General features: G+C 44.5%; 1 protein-coding gene across 4 annotated transcripts; it reads left to right on the top strand.

Moving 5' to 3' along the window:
- Positions 1 to 7,249: 7,249 nt before the first annotated feature.
- Positions 7,250 to 17,144, top strand: LOC136641019 (C-type lectin domain family 5 member A-like). Of its 4 annotated transcripts, none has more exons than XM_066616585.1 (6): positions 7,250 to 7,433; positions 9,832 to 9,914; positions 12,091 to 12,147; positions 12,244 to 12,380; positions 15,153 to 15,256; positions 16,163 to 17,144. In XM_066616585.1, exons 2-6 carry the CDS (start codon positions 9,836 to 9,838, stop codon positions 16,269 to 16,271), a joined length of 486 nt encoding a protein of 161 aa, XP_066472682.1. In that variant the 5' UTR covers positions 7,250 to 7,433; positions 9,832 to 9,835; the 3' UTR covers positions 16,272 to 17,144. The 4 variants fall into 4 exon arrangements, with proteins under 4 accessions (XP_066472682.1, XP_066472681.1, XP_066472680.1 ...); XM_066616584.1 differs by having other exon boundaries at positions 7,250 to 7,523; XM_066616583.1 differs by lacking the exons at positions 7,250 to 7,433; positions 9,832 to 9,914 and adding an exon at positions 11,099 to 11,773.
- The last annotated feature ends 5,704 nt before the right edge of the window (positions 17,145 to 22,848 follow it).

The raw sequence follows: 22,848 nt of genomic DNA, 5'->3' as shown, positions 1-22,848 counted from the left end.
GTGGGCCGCTGTGAGATACAGGAAGCTGGACTAGATGGGCCTATGGCCTGATCCAGTGGGGCTGTTCTTATGTTCTTATGTTCTTCCCGGCCCCCAACACAGTGTCAGAGAGATGATGTGGCACTCCTGCCAAAATGTTTGGACACCCCTGATCTACACTGTCATTCAGTTATCTTTTTTTTTTCCTCCTGGCAGTCCAAATGTTTTTAACTGCCTTGAATAATTTTTACCTTGCTAATTGCCCGAGTCCAACCCTGCCACAGAGATGCAAACTGAAGAAGGATCTTATTTCCCATTTTTCATATTGCTTTCCATAATGCATTTTTATGTTTGTTAGGAAAGCTAAGCAAATGACTTGTCAAAATATAAAATGAGTTATAATAAAATCTGCTTGGTTGGAACTTTCCTTTCGAACACCCTTCATTGCTTCTGCTCAACTCCCATTCATTCTACTGGAGGCATATCAGAAACATCCTTGATGGGACTATATACCCTGCAAGTCATCTCTGTCCATCTCCCAGTCTGCCATTCCTATCCATGCCCAAAATCTGCCAACTGAGATGGTTGCTATGTATGTTGCTTCATGTAAAGCTGTCCTTGCACGAAAACTAGTTCAAATTTTAGGAAAACTGGTTGAATTTTTAAACTTCTACTGGTTAAACATCTCCAGTTTCTTCACCCCTTCTCTGGTTTCTGATTGCTCTTAAAAGCAGTCTGACCTGAGCAACACATAATCCCTTCTTTGTGTCCTGGTTGGTCCTCATTTCCCCACAAAAACTTCCCATTGCCGGCTCTGGCTGTGAAGATGCACTCTAACCTTTATGGCCTCCTTCGCTTTCCACATGGTACAGGTGCCTCCCCCCCAAATATTCGTGGATCCAGTTATCCACAGTTCTCCATGTCCCCCTGCACCCATTACCTTCTTTTTTCTTCTTTACCTTGGGACTAAGCAAGCATGTTTCTTGCTTTTAGGTCTGGGCAGGGGAGGAGGTCTGGTCTAGAGGGTAGAGTCTCCATTAGCCTGAAGATAACATCAGAAGGTCGCCAGTTCGAGGACACTGGCAGCTTCCTGAACGGCTGAGAACGGCGAGACCTTGAAGCAGCTGACAAGCCGAGCTGGGTGATTCCACCTGCTCTTGGTATGAGCTCTTGGCTGCCCTCCATGTGAGAGATGGGGCTGCTTGTCAGCCTGCGTGGGAGAACCAGAGGCCAGAAGTGAGACCAAACCAGGAAGATCCATTCTGAAATGTTGTTGGTTCTTGAAAGAGAGAACCTCTATGATTGTAAAAATCCCCTTGAGGGATTTAGAAATTCCTGCCTATGTAAACCACCTTAAATAAAGTCAGAGGAGTAATCAGATGACCGAAAGGTGGTATATAAATACCTAGTTATTTATTATTATTATTATTTTACAGAACACTAGAAGGGAACACAACAAGCAGGGAGGCAGCCTGAATGCTAGAGGGACACAGCCAGAACACTAATAGGAAGCAGGAAGCTCCTGAATCACCCCTGATTTAAGAACATACTTATAGTTTCATTGCTTCAGCACATCCAAACTGTTTTGTGCTTGTCATTTATAATGAGACAAAAATATACACATTGCTTATCCATCACATCCCCAGTTTCCTGCATCTGTATCCTGTATCAAGATGTCTATTAGGAAACTGAGTCTTGTGATCACATTCAGTGTATTTGGGGGCTTTAAAGATCTCTCTCTTTTGAGAGGCCTTCATACCACTAGTAAGACCTACGTCACATAGGCAAATGACTGTTTTGGCTGCCTCTGGGGGGGATGAAGATTTTTACCTCTGATTCAAATAACTCCTCAGTCTGTACTCTGCTGCCATCTAGAGGTCAGACTTATATATGGACTCATAATTCATTGATATGGTATTGATTATCCCAGTTGCAAAATTGTTCTGTTTAAAAAAATTGAATGAATGAATGAGCAATGGCCTCTGGCTTCATGAGGAAAGCAGCAATGCAGCTCTGCAGGGAACAGGAATTAACTAATTAAAGGCCAGCCAAGAAATGCCACAGCCACATCAGGTTTACAAGAAAGAACTAAGCTGCTGTTTTTAGAAGAAAAAGAAGGAAGCTATTAACACAAGGGACAATTTCAGGGAGCAGTGGGGCCAGTGGTGTTGCTAGGGGGCTGCAGGGGGTGTGGGCCGCACTGAGTGATGCACATAGGGGTGACACCACTACTGGTCAAAAAATTTTAAATGTTAGTATTTTTTAATAATACCATCATATTATATATCATCTGATGCGTAATTTCATGCAGAATGCAATGAAATAAACTGCATTCTATCCAAAGTTATAGCTGAAAACCCGCTGGGGTGGTGTAATGGTGCATCACCTCTTCCACCGCCTGGGGTGTTGGGAGGAGGTCCATCATGGGAGTGTTGCGCTGGCCTCCCATACCGGGTGATGCAAACCGTAGCGACGACACTGAGTGGGGCTTTTGCTGAATGAGGCTTCCTTCTGAGGTTAAAATAGAGTGGGGTCTTGCTTATGTGGAGGGACACTGCAGGATTATTATGGGAATGTCACGCTACACCAAGCCCTGAGTGGAAACACCTTTTGAATTCCACTTTCAGCTGACTGCAAAAAAAAGCAATGCCTCCCCAGCACAAAGGGGTTCTAGCGTTGAAGCAAGCAAGATCAGAAAAATTGTCACAGATTAGGTCTTTAAATAGACAAGAGGGCAACTGGGAAAATATTAAGAGGCAATCATTTAAGAACAGTGTTTTCTGCATAATAAGAGATGCCTGTTTCAGAGAACATGACCGGTGTGGAAGCAATGGTCACCGGGATTTCTCTCTTATTGGTATCATTACAAATGCAACAACAGGTGCACGATGGGCCAAACTGCAAATCAAATGCAGATTTGCATGTGAAAACTCCAACAAATACTAAAGAAATATATTCAGTGGCTCATGGAATTAGCATTTTAATTGCAGAAAAGCAATGCTTCAGCAGTGCTGAAGGGCCCTTTGCATTAGCTGCAATTTAGTGACAAGGATGTGCAACCCACACCACGAGCAATGATAAGGACTGTTTTCACTTCCCTTGAAATTCCTTATAAGGTTTTGGAAGAAGAAGGAAGGAAGGAAGGAAGGAAGGAAGGAAGGATAGGGGAATATACCTCACATTTTGGTTTCGTAGTTAAATGAGCGGGCAGCCCAATCCTATGAATCCCAGCACCCAGAGAAACAGCAGCACCAAAATGGTGACTGCTCTATCCCACAGGAGCTGGGAAGCCACTGGAGGTCTCCTTGGTTTCATCCCCTTCCACCAAGGAAAGCCCCAGGCCCCACAATGGAGCTTTCTGCCCCAGCTATTTTGCCACCGTAGACAAGAGAACCTCCGTGTCAGGCTGAAAGATAGGATCTGGGGGAGCAGGGCTCCGTTGGTCCCACCCCACTCCCGGGCTTATTCCTCCCCTGCCTTTCCCCCACCCAAGAACATCTCCCCTCTACCCAAAAGCCCATACTACCACCCAAAGCTCTTACCTTCTTCTGGATGGCATCCTTCCAGTGCTGGGCCCAGCACCAACTGGCGCTGGTCTGGTGCCAGCACTCCTTCCTCTGAGGATGCTGTAAACATGCTTTACAGCACGTTTATGAACCCAGCACCAGCACTAAAGGCCTTTAGGATTGGACCCTCATTTGCTTCACATTTTGCTTCCCTAGCATGTGACATTTCTTCGTTTCTTTCTCTTCTGACCTTGCTTTTTGCCATTGTCACTCAGCCTGTCCTGAAAGATACCACAGTCTTGTGAGGATTAAATGAGGAGGGGCAACCTCCATATGAACTATTTGTTTGTTTATTTATATATTTGTTTTGTATCCCACTTTTCTCCTGAAAGAGCACCCAAAGTGACATACAATAACACATATAATATAAATACACACACACACACACACACACACACACAGAGCAATCAAGTGCTGCAACAATGAATAAATCAATAAATAGTAAAAGTCAGCAAATATGGACACTAACAACACCTTGCTGACATCTTTAGGCCATGGTGTCATGCTTCTTAAATCAAAGGGGAGGGAATTCCATAGGACAGGTGCCACTACTGAGAAGGCCCTATTTCTAGCTGCCACCCCCCTAACCTCTGCCAGAGGTGGCATATCCAAAAGGCCACTCTCTGATGACCAGAGAGAACGGGCCAAATTATATGGAAAAGGCAGTCTTTCAAATACACTGGTCCAAAGCCATAAAAGGACCCTAACCCTTTAAAACAAGGGTCAAAACAAGTACCTTGAATTAGGGCCAGAAACAAACCAGAAACCAATGCAGCTGCTGAAGCAGTGGTCCAACACAGTCACATTTCACCAACTTCCAGCAACGACATGAGCCACTACATTCTGCACTAGCTGCAAGTTCTGAACTGTCTTCAATGGCAGCCCACATAGAGCTCATTACAGTAGCCTACCCTCAGTGTAACCATGGTATAGACCACCATGGCCAGGTCTGATTGATGCAGATACAATTGATACAGTAGGTGCAGCAGCTGTAAGTAGGACCCCTTGGCCACAGCTGACACTTAGACATCCAAGAGCAGCAGTGAATCCAGGAGAAACCCCAAGCTGCAGCCTCGATCTTTCAGAAGGTTTCAGAAGATCATTTAGTGCCCACATTGTGGAGTCAGAACCAGGAGAACTTCAGTCTTCTTCGGTTTTAATCTCAGTTTGTTCACCCTCATCCAGGCAGTGATCCAGGACCTCAATAGCCACCCCAATATCTGGTGGATCAATATCTGGTCATCAGAATACTGATGGCACCCTACTTCAGATTCCCAGGTCTCCCAGTGATTTCATGTAGATATTAAAAAGCATGAGGAACAAAATTGAACCCTGTGGCATCCCACACCCCAAAGGTGAGAGTCTTTGTCCTCCACCTATAGACCAAGAAGGAGTAAAACTATCATAAAAAGATGCCCTCAACCTCCAACTTAGCCAATTAAGCCCAGAAGGCCACAGTGATCATCAGTGTTGAAAGCCACTGAGAGGTCCAGCAAGACCCGCAGAGATGCACTCCCCTGACTAGTCCCCAGTGTTAGTTATCCACCAAGACAACCAAGGTTGCCTCTGTCCTGAATCCCATTCTGAAGCTTGATGGAAAGAGGGTCCAGATAATCTGTTCCATCCAGGACCCTCTGGGGCTGAGAACCCACCACCCACTTGACCACCTTGCCCAGAAATGGGAGGTTCAAGACGGACAGGTAATTATTTAACACAGTAGAATACAGACAGGTTCTCAGGCTCTTTGGAGAATGGTTGACATACAAAGTGATCAGTCTAGTTTTTCCTAGTTCACATTCTTGATTCAATAGTAGTTTGTTGGATTGTCGAAGCTTGGCCATTGTGTAAATATCCAAACAGAGATACACTGGTGAATGCCGTGACTTAGCTAAACGTGATCGTCAGCATCCCCAAAATGGGAAAATTTCTCTTTCTTTTCAGACGTTCATCAGAAATGTTATAAAACATAAGCAAACAGCATTATACAGGTTGAGTAGCCCTTATCCAGACTACTTGGGATGGGGAGGTGTCTGGATTTTGGATTTGTCTGGATTTCGGGAATAATTGCATAAATATAATGAGAAATGCTTCCTCTTGCTCTTTTCACTGTAGCCCATACAGGTGTCTGCTGGCCTCTACGACATTTTTCAACATTATCTGTACAGATACATACCACAAAGCAGAGAACAGAATTTATAGTGTGTACCTGCACTGAACATGGGAACATCTTTCTAGTGTTCACACTAGAGAAAACAAGTTGTGGGCAAAAATGTCTAGATTTTGGAATAATCTGGACAGGGGCATCACTAAGGGATGCGGGGGTATAAACTGCACTAGGTGCAGGGGGGAGGGTGACACCACTAGTGGCCAAAATTTTGGAAACCTTTTCGAAAATTTGTATTTAAAAATAATATCATCCTATTAGATATCATTGAAAAGGTAATTTAATGCAAAATGTAATGAAACAAACCATGTTGAATTAATTGTTTTCTATCAAGCTTTATGACCAACTAACCAGAAAAAGAAACACAACTGCCTTCTGTAACAAAAGGTGAATTTTCTTAACTCAAAACCTGACAAATGAGACTGATTGTTTTGAGAGGAGAGTGTTCTTATGACACAGTAGGAAACCAAAAGTGTGTGAGTCAGCTCTCATTTCCATGTTTCGGAGCAAGTACTAGAACTCTTATCAGTGGCATAGCTAATGATCGTGTAGCCCAGTGCCAAACTCAAAATGATGCCCTAGAAGTGATGTCACAACCAGAAATGACGTCATGCCTGGGCTTTTTAAAAAGTGAAAATTGAGGGGGAAACCTAGCTACCCACTTGCTCTGCCACCTGCCCCCCAGCCAGTGGCATAGCTAAGGCATCTATCTGCTATTTGGGGTCATTTGTAGTCCCCCCCCCAAGACAAAAATTTAATTAACTAAATGAAAAGTGTGCCCCTGATTGGTTCGAGACACTGTGCTGGGGTGAAGAGGGAAGGTTATTCTCCCCCTGCTAAATATACAGGATGTGGTGATGGCGTCTAGCCTGGACGCTTTTAAAAGGGGATTGGACAAGTTTCTGGAGGAAAAATCCATTACGGGGTACAAGCCATGATGTGTATGTGCAACCTCCTGATTTTAGAAATGGGTTATGTCAGAATGCCAGATGCAAGGGAGGGCACCAAGATGAGGTCTCTTGTTATCTGGTGTGCTCTCTGGGGCATTTGGTGGGCCACTGTGAGATACAAGAAGCTGGACTAGATGGGCCTATGGCCTGATCCAGTGGGGCTGTTCTTATGTTCTTACACATACCAAGATGTTCAAATTTTGGTCACTAGTGTCAAGCTCAGTTTGTTGCCCCCTAAAGCTTGATACCAGGTGCAACTACTACCCCTGCACCTCCTTAGCTATGCCACTGACTCTTATTGAGTCAGACTGGCCACTGATTTTTTGTCGGTTACTAATTTATTGGGTGACATGTACCATTATATATTAAAACAAATAAATAGTTTGTTTTCATCCCCAACCCTAGTGATGCCACTGCATTGAAGCTGTGTGTATGATATTGTAATTTATTCTGTATGGTCTGGTATGAGAGGAAGTTCATTATGGGAGTGAAGCCATGAGCTCTTGCACGGGGTGACACAAACCCTGGTGACGCAAACTGGATAAGGGGTAATCTACCTGTGGTATCTTGGGCTTGTGTTTTGCGTAGAACAGAGACATTCATTTGTATAACAGAGGAAGGCTGGAATACAGATTCTAAAGACAGATTGTGTAATCATTCCACGAAGTCACTCAGAGACAGAGGAAGAAGCTGTCAGTTAAACATTGTCTTTTCAAGTGAACGAAGTAAAAGGGAAAACAAGACTTCGGTGACAGCCAAAAAGAGGGAAACCAGGTAACTAACCCCTTTAGGCACAGCCAAAGCTCTAGGAACAATCTCCAGGAGAGGAACACAAATCCACAAACCTTACCCATTTTCACTCAGGTAAGTTTCTCTTGCTTTTGCTCTTCTACAGAATGTGGTCACATATTACCACTCATTCACATCCAGGTTTGCAGTCTAATACTGCAATCCTTGAAATAAGTTCCACTGGACTCCTACAGGGTCAGGCTGGACATGTATGAAATTGCCCTCCTTAGAGCTGCCTTGATTGTACTTTTGAAGAACCAGATATAAATTTAGTAAATACAATAAAGCAAATAAAAGTGCAGCTAGACAGCGTGGAGACAGGATCTAAGCTGGGTCCTGCCAATTTCCTATAAATGTGTGGGGGGGGGAGGGGGGAAGAGATTTAAAATGCATCTTTGGGGGAGGGAAACACAAAATGCTTACCCCACTTGGGCTTTACTCCCCCAAACTGTTTCACCCTTTTTGTCCCAGCAGGGTTATATTCAGTCATGGAGCCCCAATAGGTAAAACACTATTAGGGAGAAAAGGATCATTGGGGAGGTTCCTACCTCCCAATAGGCATCTATTATTTTAACAGCACAAACCCATACTGTATATTTCTACTCAGAAAAAAAAGTCCCAGTGGGCTCAGTGGGACTTACTCCCCTACAAGTGAGCATAGAATTGCATTCTGAGTTATCCACCCACTCTTTTTGTAGAGAACTGGCAGCCATGAACTGATTCTGGCTGCTCACACCTTGCTTCACTCTCCATTTCATGTGCCAAGTGATTGCACTGCAGTGTTTAATGACCAGTGGACAATGATACAGCAGTGGGAGCCAAAACAGGAAGGGAAAAATCTAATTATGACTTTGTAGTACAGTTGTCCCTGTTCTTTGTCCATCTTTAAAAGCAATTTGAACCTCAGATAACTGAGGATTCTTATCTCTGTGGTGTGAAAAGATTCACCTGCTGATGGACTGCTGCTGTAAAAGAATCAAGAATCAGCCAGACCATTTTTCCTGAACAATCCTGGTTTATAGCCCAACTCCTAGAAAGAAATAAGGGTGTTACCGTTCCTTTTCCCAGTCAAATGGGAGTCAGGTGCCCATTGAATTTATCGCATAAAATGTCTTCGTGATATGTTGTTTTGGGAGGAAACATCCAAACTCTGGTGTATTTAGGAGGTGGTTCAATATTTTGAAATTCCATGTTTCAGTTCTTGGCTGAGTTGTGGATGGTCCTAGCTGAGCTACTGTCTCGCCGCTTTTGCTTTACATTTGTAGTTTGGTGGTGTTAATATTGTCCAGTTTTTAGAGTGTTGTAAGAACTGAACTGCTGGGAGAGTTTGTGCGTTGAGTATTTGGGAAAAGTGCAATATGAATTATAAGAAATTGCTGATAAAAATGACAGATGTCCAGACACTCAGAAGACTCACAATGACACCATTCAGGTGCAACAGAAAACCATAGTTCAGCACCACATGAATGTGCCCTGGAGACCCATGAATGGAAAAGAGTGCATGTGTTTGCTTCCACTTTAGAACAAATCAGTTCTGCATTATGAACAAACTTGGGGAACTGTGGGTTGTTCCAACTCTAGCTTATCAGTTATCCTAAACACCAGGATATCAGGGGCTGGAATGGAACACCAAGAGTTGTTTAAATGGGAAGTATTCAGCATATGTGCTCAGGGTGGGGGTGGGGGTGCGGTGAGCTGAAGCAAAGGCAGCTCACTGACACATCCCAAGAACAAGGAAACTAAAGGGACTGTCTGGGGGAAGTGGATGAACACTAGGACAAAAGAGACAGTAATAAAAACCACATACCCAAAACTATTCAACTCTCCAGTGCTGATGCCACCATGCCAACAGGGCATGTGCTACATCCGGTGGCAGAGAGGCAATCACAGAGGCCTCCTCAAGGTAAGGGAATGTTTGTTCCCTTATGTCAAGGTTGCATTGTGGCTGCATTGGCGGTGGGAAGTTGGATAAGATTGGCTCCATAGTGTACTACTTACTTTATGATATCTCATAAAGTAAGTAGTACACTATGGAGCCGATCTTATCCAGCTTTATGATATCTCATAAAGTAGGGGTGCAATCCTAACCCCTTATGTCAGTGTTTTCCAGAACTGGCATAGCAGTGCCAATGGGATGTGTGCTGCATCCTGCAGTTGGGTGTCACTCATGGAGGCCTCTTCAAAGTAAGGGAATGTTTGTTCCCTTACCTCAGAACTGCATTGCCCTCAAGTCAGTGCTGGAAAGCACTGACATAAGAGGTTAGGATTGTGCCCTTTAGTACATATATTTAGAATTCAGATCCAACCAGTGCTTGGAAATATTTTTAAAGCTTTCAGCCTGCAAGCAAAGGGATGTTAATCTAACACTTTTATCACTATCCAGTAAAATGAATTGGAGCCTTGTGATCCCACTTCTGGCCATCTTGAGTTTTAAACTGATAGGAACTACACTGTTTCTTCAATATGGTAAGTATCACTCTGAAGCTGATTCTTTTTCAATACTGTACAATCTTTCCAGTGACTTCAGCAAAGCATAATTTCATAATATTGCCTTCCATGTAGCACATCTCTTGTTGAGCATCCATTTTCTGCATTTCCCTCATGGCAGTTCCTCCTGCAACATGTTGAGCTGCATTCAGCTTGCAAAAAGTGTTTTGTTTTTAATTGTTGCAAATCTTTATTTGGGTTTATAAAAGAAAATAAATTGATGATTCTTCAATCCAGCAGATATTAAGAGCAAAGAGCAAGAAGAGTTTACACTTTAAAGTTCTTACAAATCAAAGTCAGCAAAACAGGTGGTACAGTTTTAGCGTGACCCAGAATCAAGAAGTTGGAAGCAGATCCTGCATTCAGGAAACAGATCCTGCATTCAACGGCACCCTTCATGCACTTGAATTCCCTCCATCCCCAGACTAGGTTACGTGAATTCATTAAGTGTTCATGCAGAAGGTTTTGTATGTAGTTCATGACATCTCCTGTTAAAGGATCATAAACAACAGGATTGGGAAATTTAGAAAGACTAAAAAATGCCAGCTCAGAGATAATCCTGATTCTCTCTTAAAACCTAGATTTAACTAGGATTAATTCAATTTAATTAGGTGCCACACTTAAACTTTTCTGTGGCTAATTTCTGGCTCCCAAATGCATCTGTTTGTCGACTGAGAGGGCAACTAGATGTGACATCAGGAGCTCTATTATTTGATCTCCTGTTAATTTTTAGAAGTTTAATAAGCAAGGGAGGGACAAATCCTATCAGGACTGTGGTGCTGGGGGATCTTCACCTTTCTCATCCATTTTCCTGATGAAAATTCCATCCTGAAAAGCTGCTGTTTGCCTCACAGGTACCGTATCTTGGAGAGCAAGAGCTGCTGTCTGAACTTTCGGATTCATCCAGTGGATGCTTACAGATAAAACTGGGATTCTAATCTACATTATGGACAGATTGTATAGGGCAACACCAGCCCCATGTGTCTTTGTGACACTGGTTAAATAATAGAGAAACCTGCAAATCCTGTTTGATGAGTGGCAAAAATGGGATGATTGTACAAGCCATGAGTGGCAATCACTCATGCCAGCTACCATCAACTTTTCTTTTTTGGGGGGGGGGGGGGGGGAATCATCTGATTTTGGATATCAGATTGTGTTAAGAAATCAAGACAGGCTTCAGTGAATAGATGGTGTCTGATCTTCTCCCCTGGAACTTAGAAGACCATTTCTGCAGAAAGCCACTTCCTTTTTCCTCAAAGAGAAAAAACGCTTTTTGGAGAACTACAATCATAGCTAATGGCTAGTGGGAGAGAAACAAGAAATTATTATCTGACAAGCTCATGGCTGTTGCATAACTTTGGTCCAAATTGCTCAACAAAACTATGCCTGCAATATCCTGTTTCCCCGAAATCTGGCATTTTCAAGAGCATCAAGTCAAAGTTCAAAAGCAGACACAGGGCAGGAAATTGCCAACTGGTGTCTCATGCGGCATTTTGTAGGAGGGCTACCACCACACTGACATGGTATGAAGAGGGATCTGACACCCTTACTGGAGGATGTAGTAAGACTGCAGAAGTATGGGAGGAGCTAACTCACCACCATGCACAGCTGCTAGAAGAACTCATAGGAAGCTACCTGAAACAGAGTTAGACCACTGATCCTCTCTTGTTCCGTATAGTCTGCAGGGTTTCTGAAAAGCCTGTTTTCCCAACTGTACCTTGTCATGCCAGGGACTGAAACTGCTCTTCTTGCTGAGATCACACCACCACCGTGTAAGACAACTCAGGGTCAGCAGCAAACCCTGAGATGGCCCATGGGTCATCAGCAACTGCCCAAAGGTGCAAACCCCTGATGTCTGCCTTAGTCAGGGTGAGGCTGGCCATGATAATCTCACTTTTCTCCCACGTGTTCATTCAACACACATTTGTTTGGAGAACAGGGCTATACACTCATTGAGGAGTCAGGGTTGGTCACAGTTCTCCTTTGGGTGTACTTTCAGTAGCAAACCTTTCAATGATTCCTGGAAAATACCTGTCTTGCATCTATAGCAAGAAATGAGAGAGGTGGTGTCTTTAAAAAATGCTGAGGTTTGCCAAGCCCCGTATTGCCCATTTACTGTTTGAGATGTTTCTTCTAACTAGTTTCCTGTTTTTAGCTTCACAGATCTTTTATACTTCTCCTTTGCAAGAAGCCCCCAAGGAAGGAGCAAAAGGTTGGTCAGTAGTAAAAACAGCACTGAGGGCTGGGGGATTCTGTCCCTTCCTGCATACTAAAAGCAACTGTCTCATTTTCCTCCTGTCTTTTACAGGCTGCCCAATTGCATGGGCACATTTTGAGGGCAAATGCTATTTCTTTTCTGCCCAGGAAAAATCATGGCATAACAGCCGGAACGACTGTACTCAATCAAACGCTGATCTTGCCATTGTCAACAGCAATGAGGAACTGGTGAGAAGAGCTGTTTGTTTCAAAAGCAAAGTATTCTGTGAAAAAATAACCTGGAGTCTGGTACCGACGTGCTTTTACTAGAGCAGTGCACAGGTGAGGTAGACATGAAGACAGCAGGAGAGCTGCAACATAAGAACAGCTCTCCCAGATCAGATCAAGGGCCATCAAGTCCTGCATTTGGTTTCCTGCAATGGTCTGCCTGAATGCTTCTGGGAGGTCCATAAGCAGGGCATGAATGCAACAGTCCTACTCTGTTGTTTGCTTCCAGCATCCAGTATTTAATGATATGCTGCACCTGGACATGGAGGTTTCATTTAGCTCTCATGGCAAATAACCATGGAGAGAGAGATCCTTGGTGAACAAAGTCTAATCTTCTTGTTGAGCTGTTTAAACTAGAAACCATTGCTGTTATCATGTGATAGTGAATCCTAGAAGTTAATAAAATGCATGAAGAAGTTATGTTCCTTGAACAACTAGCTGCCTTGACTGAATTCAAGTGTTGCCTAACACATGCCTAATTCAAGTGTTACCAAAAAAGGGAGAACAAAAAAGTTCTCCTTAGCCACACTTGCTCCACTCTGTTCATCTTTTCATAAGCTTTTACCCCTCTGTTGCCCTTAGCCATTCTTTTGCTCAACTGGAAACAGGGCTGGCCAAAGACCTCCCAACACCTGAGGCAGCAATGCCAAAAGCTGCTCCCCTTACCTGATCATGTGTCAACCTCTGCGCCACCTGCTTGCCATAGGCTTGCTCAGCACTCTCTTCCTCTCCACATTTTCTCTTCCTCTTTGTCCCCCTCTTCCTTTTCCACTCCAAGGAGCGGGAGGAGGAACAGCACCAGTGGAGGCAAGTAGACCAACAGAACTGGGTGCACTCCCCACCTCCCATCTGCTGCCTGAGGTGATCGGTTGGCCTCATGGATGGCCTCCAGCCCTGACTGGAAGGCTCCAAAAGCATTAGTCCTCCATCAGAGTAGGTACTCCACCAGGAGAGCCACAACACATATCATTGTTTCACCTGTCCTGCTGTTTTGTCTAATCAGACAGCCCAATGACTCTCCTAGATTTTTAAATAAAATCCCAGACTTTTCCGTGCATGTCTGCAACACTTCTGGTTGCCTCCATTCATGTCATTTTAATATGTCCCTTATGTGCTTCCACACTAGAGCACTTTAGCAGCTGAGGTAATGCTTTTTCTGCAATTAAATTGCAGCTCTTAATATGCAGCTCTTAATATGCTACTTGCAGTGGTTCTCAAACTTTTTAGCATTGGGACCCGCCTGAAAAAAGTTTCACTTTTCCAGCCACTCAAGCCTCTGTGGCTTTAAGAGTGCTTGGGCTGCAGTGCTCTCGCCAAGGAGGCAATTGTTTAACCCTTGATGGACTTAGCCATAACAGATGTGCCCTGTCTGTTTCACAAGCCACCAAAAATTGGCTCATGACCCATTGGTGGGCCACAGACCCACAGTTTGAGAACCATGGTGGGGGGCTACAGTATTATCTAGCACTGCTCTTCCCTCTGACCAAGAGCATTTTATGATGTCTACTCACAAGTAAGTCCCATTCAGCAAAGGCCCCTGGAAACTTTAAAAAAAAAACTTGTAACTTGCAGGTTTGACCTGTTTTATTGCTTTCATTGATCTTCAATTGAGCTGAAGGATTAGTTATGTAGTTGCCCCATGAAAAGACTCTCTGTGAACTGCCTCATGTCAGTTTCTGTTCCCACAGGGGAAAATTTTCAATCAGGCATTGCATTGTTTTCTTTCTTTTCTTTTTTTAACCTTTGCTACAAATCATGCTATTTCACTATTTAAAGGAAAAGAAACAAAGAGGAAATCAGTAAATAAGATTTCTCACTCACACACCCTATTTGCACACACCCCTATTTGGGAAGAGAAAGTGCCATGGACCAAGTCATACAGAGGCCAAGTCATTTGCACACACCCCTATTTGGGAAGAGAAAGTGTCATGGACCAAGTCATACAGGGGCCATTCAATGGACAAGTGCTCACTAATCTCACAGCTAGACTCTACAGAAGCAATGAAGCCAGCTGAACTGCAGAGAGGAAGTGTTTTCATTTAAAGGCACAGGAGCCCCTGAGAAGCCTTCTATGATGGAGGCTGGAGGGCAAAATGGGCAACAACTGAGATCCCACTGTTCTTTGCTTACCATCCTATGGGGGGAGATGAAACAGAAAAAGGGCACCTTGGGTGCTGGCAGTTGAGAGAGTACCCTTTCCCTAGCCAATCCCGGTTGTCTGTCTGTTCATCGTCCCCCGTCCCCCCAGGATTTTTTTCTTCTTCTACTTTGAGCAGGCTTCAGATACAAAAACTCATAGCCTGCCAACCATTGAATTCCATCAGATTGTTATCCTATTTCAAGTCAACAATCAGATTCAATCACATTCAGATTACCTTTGCAGATCAACGGTCAAAGATCCAATACAGAAAGAAAATATCCCCAAACTTCAAGCATAGATATCCAGTAGTTGGGGAACACATTCAGCAAATATTAAAGTATTCTGAGAAATGTTGGTGGATTTTCAACAGAATTTGCAGTGGAGAAAGACTAACCAAGTGACGTTAGCATAACATTTTGTGGTGGGCAAGACATGTGTCCAGGAAGCAGGTACAGAGAAAAGAGGCTTACCCAAGGGGCCCTCACCTTCCCTGTTTGGTTTTCCAGAGTTGCTTGGAAGAGGAATCTCTCACTTTCGCTCTGCATTTCCCAAGCAGAGTGCTTGAGCTTCGCTGTATTTCATATTCTATCTAGACGTTCCTGAAGACTAGAACTGAAAATGCAGACTATTTCGTTGGCTTGACCAAGACCAGTGGAATGTGGAAATGGATCGACAACACAGATCTTGACCAGAACATGTATGTCTTATTTTCATTCTGATCATTTATGATGTGCTGGTGGGAGGAAGCCACTATCTCTTAGCCACAGTGACCCACCTTACATGGCTGTTATATGGTGTACCTTGAAGCATAGTGATGCCTCACATGATCAGGAAGAGTAGGGTCTTTTGCAGCCTGCCTGATGAGGACTGGCAAGGCAGGGTTCATCAAGTACTATCAAGTAGAGGGCCCATCAAATGGCCTCCAGGGGCATGGAACAGGACCTGAAAGGAAAGAAAGATCACACCTATTTGTGCTAGCATATTTTATCATTTTATTATATCCTTACAGGCAGTGAAGCAACAAGCCACTGCCTGCGTGGTTATTAAATTGGGGGGGGGGCTGTCATCCTGTCACCACAATCACTTTCAGAACAGCGCAGGGAGTTGAAGCGACTCCCGGTGCAATTCCGCACCACTCTGGGCCACCCCCTTTCCTCTCCTTATATAGGAGTAGAGGAAAGAAGTGGCACGGAATTGCACCAGGAGTGACTTTCACTCCTGGCACGATGCCATTCTGGGTCCCATCTTTCCTCTCCTCCTATAAAGGAGGAGATGAAGGAGGGGGAAGCCCAGAGTGACGTGGAATCGCACCCAGAGTAGCTGCAACTCACAGCCACTCTTGGCTCAATTCTGAACCACCCCCTCCTTCTTCAGGAGGTTTTTTGTTTTATTTTGATTTTTTTAAAAGGGAAAGAAGCTGGTGGAGCTGCCAGCTTCTTTCTCTTTAAAAAAAAAGATTAAAAATGAGTGGTGGGAGGGTAAGGCTGGCAGCGGCACTCCCGCAGGTGTGGCACCCAGGGTATTTGCCCCCTTGTCCCCTAGGTATGCCACTGGTCAGATCTCTTATCAAAGGAACTAATCTTTACTGCTCTTCCCTTCACAGATTTAGTATCACAAACAGAGATAATGACTGTGCTGTGGTTGGACTATCAACCACAGGGACGGTGCCTTGTTCTGTGCCAACTCGCTGGATTTGTGAGAAGAACGCATAGGCAACAATATGGATGGAGAATTCTCGACCACCTCGAAGGTGTAGCTTCATTACTCAGCTTCTTGAGAAGCCTGTGCCCCAATCCAGCTGTTGCAATGCATGACCTGTAGTCCTGGACAGGGATGCTCATTGTCACGCAAGCTACCTCAGTCATCAGCATTTGCATTGGACCAATTCAGTGAACACTCTCCCCAAAACTGAAGAGATGCCTCATTCAGGAGCCTCTGATGAAGAGAATGCTCCACTCAAAATGCATTAGGGGTACTGGGAGGCAAATAAAGTACTGAGGATCATCTCAATGTCTGTGGCCTGGAATTGGTGCTGCCCTCCTTTTTTGGCAGTTATCTCTGCATGGGGTGCGCCTAGAACAATCCATCACTCTTGCTGCAAATGAATGACCTTCCATCAGAGGGGGCTGCCTCTCATGATCAGTGGTATAGTGTTAATGGAAAGGTGCAGGAGCTTGTCATGACAGCCCCTCACAGCCATACCCCATTAAGATGGTGATTCCCAAACTGTGAGCTGTGGCTCCCTGGGGAGTGGTGGCAACCAACCAGGGGAGCTGCTGAATCCTTGCAAAAAAAAAACCACTGCTCTATATAGGACTGTAGCCCTAATGGGGAGCTGTGGCCAATGGCCCAGTTGGTCAAGGGAACTGCCAGTGAAAACATTTGGGAACCACTGCATTAAGACGATACCTCCCCCCAATCAACGTTAAATGTCTTCATTAGAGTGTTTTATTCCCCTGCTACTTATATTGACTTTGAAATAGAGCACATGAAAAGAATCAGCTCATATCATCTCAAATTCTAGTCGTGGGTTGCGATAAGTTAAAACAAATGCACAAATTTTGAAAAAATGGAATTAAATAATACCTCTGATAAATATAAATAAATAGTTGTATGCAAACCTTTGCAGCTCTACCCTGTATAGTACATATTATTGAGTAATAATAGTATTGCTTAATTGTGCCAACTATGACAGATATTTTTCAGGCTTGTATTTGGTTGTTTTGAGAGCTACGCTGGGGTTACTGATGGCTGAGAAAGCACTGAGGAAAACAACAATGCATTTTCCACATACAAGCAACCCTTTCCCTGAGGCAAACACTCCCGCTGGCTGGGCTTTCTCTGGCCTTCCCAGGAGTCAGCTGTGTAGTGCAGGGGTCTCCAAACCCCGGCCCAGGGGCCAGATGCGACCCGCAGCGAGCCTCTATTCGGCCCACGGCCAGCCTCTTGTCCCCTGAAAGCCTCTGGCCCACTCGACTGAACATGACCAGAGCTGTGCTCTGATTGCGTCTGGAGGGTGTTCTGAGGGCCAGAGAGTCCGAGTGAATGAGCCCGCTCACTCATTCATCTAAGTTCCATCTCTAATTTATTTATTTAAATTTTATATTTAAATTTTTTCCGGCCCTCAGCACTGCGCCAGATATTTCATGCGGCCCTCTGGCCAAAATATTTGGAGACCCCTGGTGCAGTGTGTGCATTCTGAGGACTGCCTACCTGCCTGCATGGAATCTCTTTCCTCCTCCCCCCCCCCCACCCAGAGATGGGTAGGCAACTCTTTGCTTTGCCACTGAGAGGAGAGGAGGAGGAGGATGCAGAGACACACACAGTGCACATCATTGCTCATGCTCATCCTACCTGTATGCATGGTGAGAGGAAAGGAAGATGGAGCACTCACAAGGCTCTGACTCACACACCAGTTGCTACAGTTGCTGAGAAGGTGTGATGAGCTGCACACTCGGCCTTCTCATTGGTGGGCAAGAGAAGCACGGGAAGACCACCAGGGAATGGGTGGTGATTTTTGGCAGAATGTTGGTGGAGCCCCCAAAGGGGTCTTGCGGAACAATCTGAAAAATGCTGATCTAATCATTAACTTATACCCCTAGGCAAATTTCCTAATTTGTCTCCTCCTGACCCTGATGTTTCACTTGGAGCTTTTGAAAAAGCTTCAGAGGCAGCACCTGAGTTCTCTTGCTGATGACGTCACCATTTCTGCTGTAAGAGAAGCCCTGGAGTGCTACCCCTCAGCCGCGGACCTCCGCAGCCCCGCACCTGGGGCAAAGCTCTACCATGGCACCCCCCACAGGCTGTCACCGCCCCCTCTGGCAGAAATCCACCCCCCTACTTACTAGAGGCTCACGGAGCCTCAAGCAACCTCCTCCCATGCCAGGGAAACCTCTGTGAGGTTCCCCGGTGCTATAAACTGTGCTTCTGGCAAACCAGAATTTGCCCCAGGTCAGCCTATGGCAGGTACACAACTGTTACCTCTCCCCATTCAATAACACCCCCATTCAGGTTTCTCAGTGAGAATGTTTATCTGGACTCCTCCTTCTGTACACCAGAATAACTCATGCAGAAGCCTATGGGATAGGTTCCTTCAAAGGTAGGCAATTTCTTTTTTTTCATGCTAATAAAAGTCGACCATGCAGGGGAGGCAGGCAGGAAGAGTGAAGTACGCCTCCAACTTTAATTTGAAAAACAACTTTGTTTCAATTGTCATGGGTGTAAGGAACCCTGTTTGTCATGAATAATTTTAAGTTTTAAGAGATGTTAGATAAATGGAGAGAGAGAGAGAGAGAGAGAGAGAGAGAGAGAGAGAGAGAGTGTACCAGTGGTGTTCCTAGAGGGGAGCAAAGTGGTGAGTTTTGCAGGGAGCCTCACCATGCCTTGTAAGCTGCCCTTCCCCCTTGCCGTCAGAGGGCAAGATGTGGAAGTGCCCTGCAAAACTTACTGCTTTGCCCACCAACTCTAGGAACACTAGTGGAGTGAACCAAAGAACATGGTTGAAGACAGGTGAGATTCCGACATGGTTGAAGTTAATATGATAGTTTTCAGCTTCAAACAAAGCGTAAGGATTCAGAAATGCATGCTACACTTCCTTGACCTTTTGGAAAGAATGTCATACATTCCATGGCCATCAATTATAGTATAATATCAATTGTAGCATGACATCATGGTGCCAGGACCGACCGGAGACAGGAGCGGATAGGGCTACTAGAGATGACCAGTCAAGTTGGAGGGTCAAGAAACTGTCCAAGTCAAGAGGAAGACTTCAGATTGGCAGAATCCAAGAGGGGGAGGGAGTGACACAAAGAGTAAGAAACCAAGAGCCAACTAAAAGGGTTAAAAGGAAACGCTAGAGAACTGTTCATAAAAGATGGCTGACCAAAAGAATGGTACTGTATTCTATTGGGTTTTAATGAGATATAGCAGAATACTCATTTGCAGGTATAGTAAGTAGAACACGTCACACAGATTTTGCTGTAGCTGGTCCAAAGGTGATCTAGCCTGATGACATGCTAGAATGTTTAATGGGAGAGCGAGAGAGTGTGTGTGTGTTTCCAAATAGACCACTCTGTATTTAAATGCAAGGTCTGGGACCTGGGTACTGCAAATGTATGTGTACCAAAGAGGCAGTTTTGCAGTTTGAACAGAGAGGAAGAGGCAGAAAAAAAGCAACTTGGGTTAGGAGCCCATTTTGCGGTTTCCACTGAGAGCCAGAGAGAGCTGAAGTGTCCTTTGGGTCCAGTTACTCACTCTGGCGACCAATGTAAGATGAGTGGCCATCTTGTCAGCTTAGAGGCATGGATTGGCTCCCACAATCCTCTGCTTGTTTACTTGTTGTTAGAATAAATACCTCAAAGACACCACAAGTCACCGGTGTTCTTTTACCCAAAGCAAACGGAACCCTGTACTGGAACTGGAATTACCAGTTCGGAAAAGAGGGCCAAGTGAGTAACACAAGCAAGACTAGTAACAAGAGTAAGTTCTTCTTGATGAAGCAGTGAAACCACAAACGTTTCCTTTTGCAAATCACATGGTTAAGAAAACCACCAACTTCCTTTATTTGGTGACAGAACGTTCTGCTTGGTGGGTGACTCATGGACAAAAATGTCCATGTCGTAGACTCATTGACATTTGGTTTCAGAATTTTTTTTTTCTGAATAGTATGTGGTGTTTCAAAAAAAATTCAGAACTACCCTATGCTATTTTGCTTTGTTAGCAAAACACACACATTGAAGCCCATGCAACTGGTCCTCGCGTGCATGCATTTCAGTTTTTAAAAATGCTGACTCAAAGAATCGTCGGGGGGGGGGGGGGAGAGATACCATTAACATGCCCTTGCATGCTAACAGAGATATGAGTGGTCTGGTTATGATGGAAGGTGACAGAATAACCAGGGTAATGTGCCATTGGGGCAAAAGCTTAAAAGCCACACTGCTAAAGCATGAAAGGCACACAGAATAGTAAAAGCTGTTTTTATCTAAAAGCAAATTGTTAGTCTCACAGAAAAGCTGCTTGAAATAATCATTTTGGAAGCTGTTTGTTAGTTTCACAGAAGTTTTACAGAAGCTGGGACTTTGGGGCCTCAAAGGCTGTGTTATACACTTTGGAATTTAGAAAGGATAGTGCAACGAAGAGATAGGCTTCATCTTGGCAGAAGTACACGTCTTGCTAAGGACAAGGCTTTTTTTGTAATAGAACGCACCGGAATGGCATTCCAGCACCTTTTTTCTCCCCACTAGCTCCACCCTTTTTTTTGCGCTGCTGGCTAGGGCAGGATTCAAATCTCCAACTCCACCCCTTTTTTTTTTTTGCCCTGCTGGCTAGCAGAGGATTCGAACCTCCAACCCCATGCTCCACAGCCAGCATTGGCCTATAGGAATTCCTGTAGTCAAAAGTGCTTTTTGCACTGCTGGCTAAGGCAGGATTCAAACCTCTGACCTTGTGCTCCACAGCCCAGCACCCTCTCCATTGGTCTTGAACCCAGCTGGTGGCCATCAGTATCTCAAGTATTAGTTCCAAACACTTTGAGTTTAGGAGCTCCTATGGCTCAATTGCTAAACTGCTAGTTTGTGGAGCCAGAGGTTGGGAGTTCAAATCCCCATAAGGAATAATTTTTTTCTTCTTTAGGTGGGGAGGTGCTCCATGGCTGCAAAATATAAAGGTTGGTTGCCAGTTGCCAAAAGGGGGGCCAGTTGAGGCTGCAAAACTCCTCAAAGTTCAGTCCCAGGCAGGCTTTTTTTTTTTTGCCTATATATATATATGCAAAAGCTAGGCAAAATAGTCTTTACCCTAGTTGTAATTCATATATGGGAGCATATTAGGCATAAAAGTAGTTCTTATGGAAAAGTAGTTCTTATGGAACCAAAGGTTTGCTTGATTTTAGAAAAGTCTTAAGAACAGACAAAAGCCTTAACAGAAGGCTTCACAGGTGTTTCTATGTTGACATTAGCATAGGAGAAAGGCATGCAGAGAAAATATAACGATACTAGTCACAATACATTGTGTCATCTCTTAATGAGGATGGTGCGGAGACCTGTCAAGGAAGTCCCTAATTGGATTGATGGATATGTATAAGGGTCAGCACTGGGTCAGTACTGGATAAAATGATATTATAGCAACCCCTACTGGTTTTTGAAAACTTTTGGAAATTGTGTAATTTTGGCTAAGTTTTAAGGTGAAACCCCACCTGTATGTAAATCAGAGCCAATCAATGGTTTTGCCCACTTATTGCCCACCTATTTTCTATCTTTTATGTAAATGGTATCTTATCTATATCCTATTAGGAATTAGCCCCATTTATGATGTCAAATTTTCAACAAATGGGAAGTCTAGATTTTCAGACAAAGGGCCAAGAGTCGTATAAGAGTTTGGGACACGGTCAAAACCAGGTCCATGCTTTGGACATGAGTCCCGTGGACCAATTATATACAATTCAAATAAAAGCCTGTGAACCTTCATCCCTGTGTACCAAGTTGTTCTTAAGTTGCTGCTTATCAGCCTTGCAACAGTCACACAATATGAAAAGAAATTGTTGGCACAGACATACTATTGTTTTGATGATGCTTAGGGTGACCACAGACCAAGGAGGATGGCGTGAGCTTCTGCTGTGGTTGAGTAAAAGGGGATTTTGGCAGGTGCGGCTTCCCTCAGCCTTGCGTGACAAGCTGCACTTGTAGCTCTCCCTCCCACTTGCTGAGTAGAAACCCGTCAACATTTCATTGCAAGTGTTCTCCGCCCACACCGCTAGCGGCTCTTTGTCATCTGTATGCCTTCTCCTTTGAATCTGCAATATTCTGCACTGCTTTGTATGTGCTAGTAAGCCTATCATTACTTTTTCCAGGTTTTAAGCTTGTTGCTCATACCACACTGCCTTCAGTTGGGTGCAGGTTATTCTGGCTGGCAATGGTTCTCCATGATCCTAGGCCATGGTCCGTGAGGCAGTTCTTCATAAAGATTGGCATGGATAAAGTTAATGCCCTAACACCATTTTCTGGCCAAAAATCCTCCCCGAAGTTGCTGTTTGCTCTTGAAGGTGCCGTGAAGGACTAAAGGCCCAATCCTGTCCAATTTTCCAGTAACAGCACAGCTGTACCAATGGGGCATGCACTGCATCCTGTGGTGGGGAGGCCATCACAGAGGCCTCCTCAAGGCATGGGAACATTTGTTCCCTTACCTTGGGGCTGCATTGTGGCAGCACCTGCGCTTTAAAGTTGAATAAGACTGGACCCCAAATAGCCTAAACAATTCCACCTTCAGGGGGATCTTCAGTGGGAAAACTGCATGGAG

Source organism: Tiliqua scincoides, chromosome 2 (genome assembly GCF_035046505.1).
Source record: "Tiliqua scincoides isolate rTilSci1 chromosome 2, rTilSci1.hap2, whole genome shotgun sequence".
Lineage (NCBI taxonomy): Eukaryota > Metazoa > Chordata > Lepidosauria > Squamata > Scincidae > Tiliqua > Tiliqua scincoides.
This window is presented reverse-complemented; position numbering and strand designations above follow the sequence as displayed.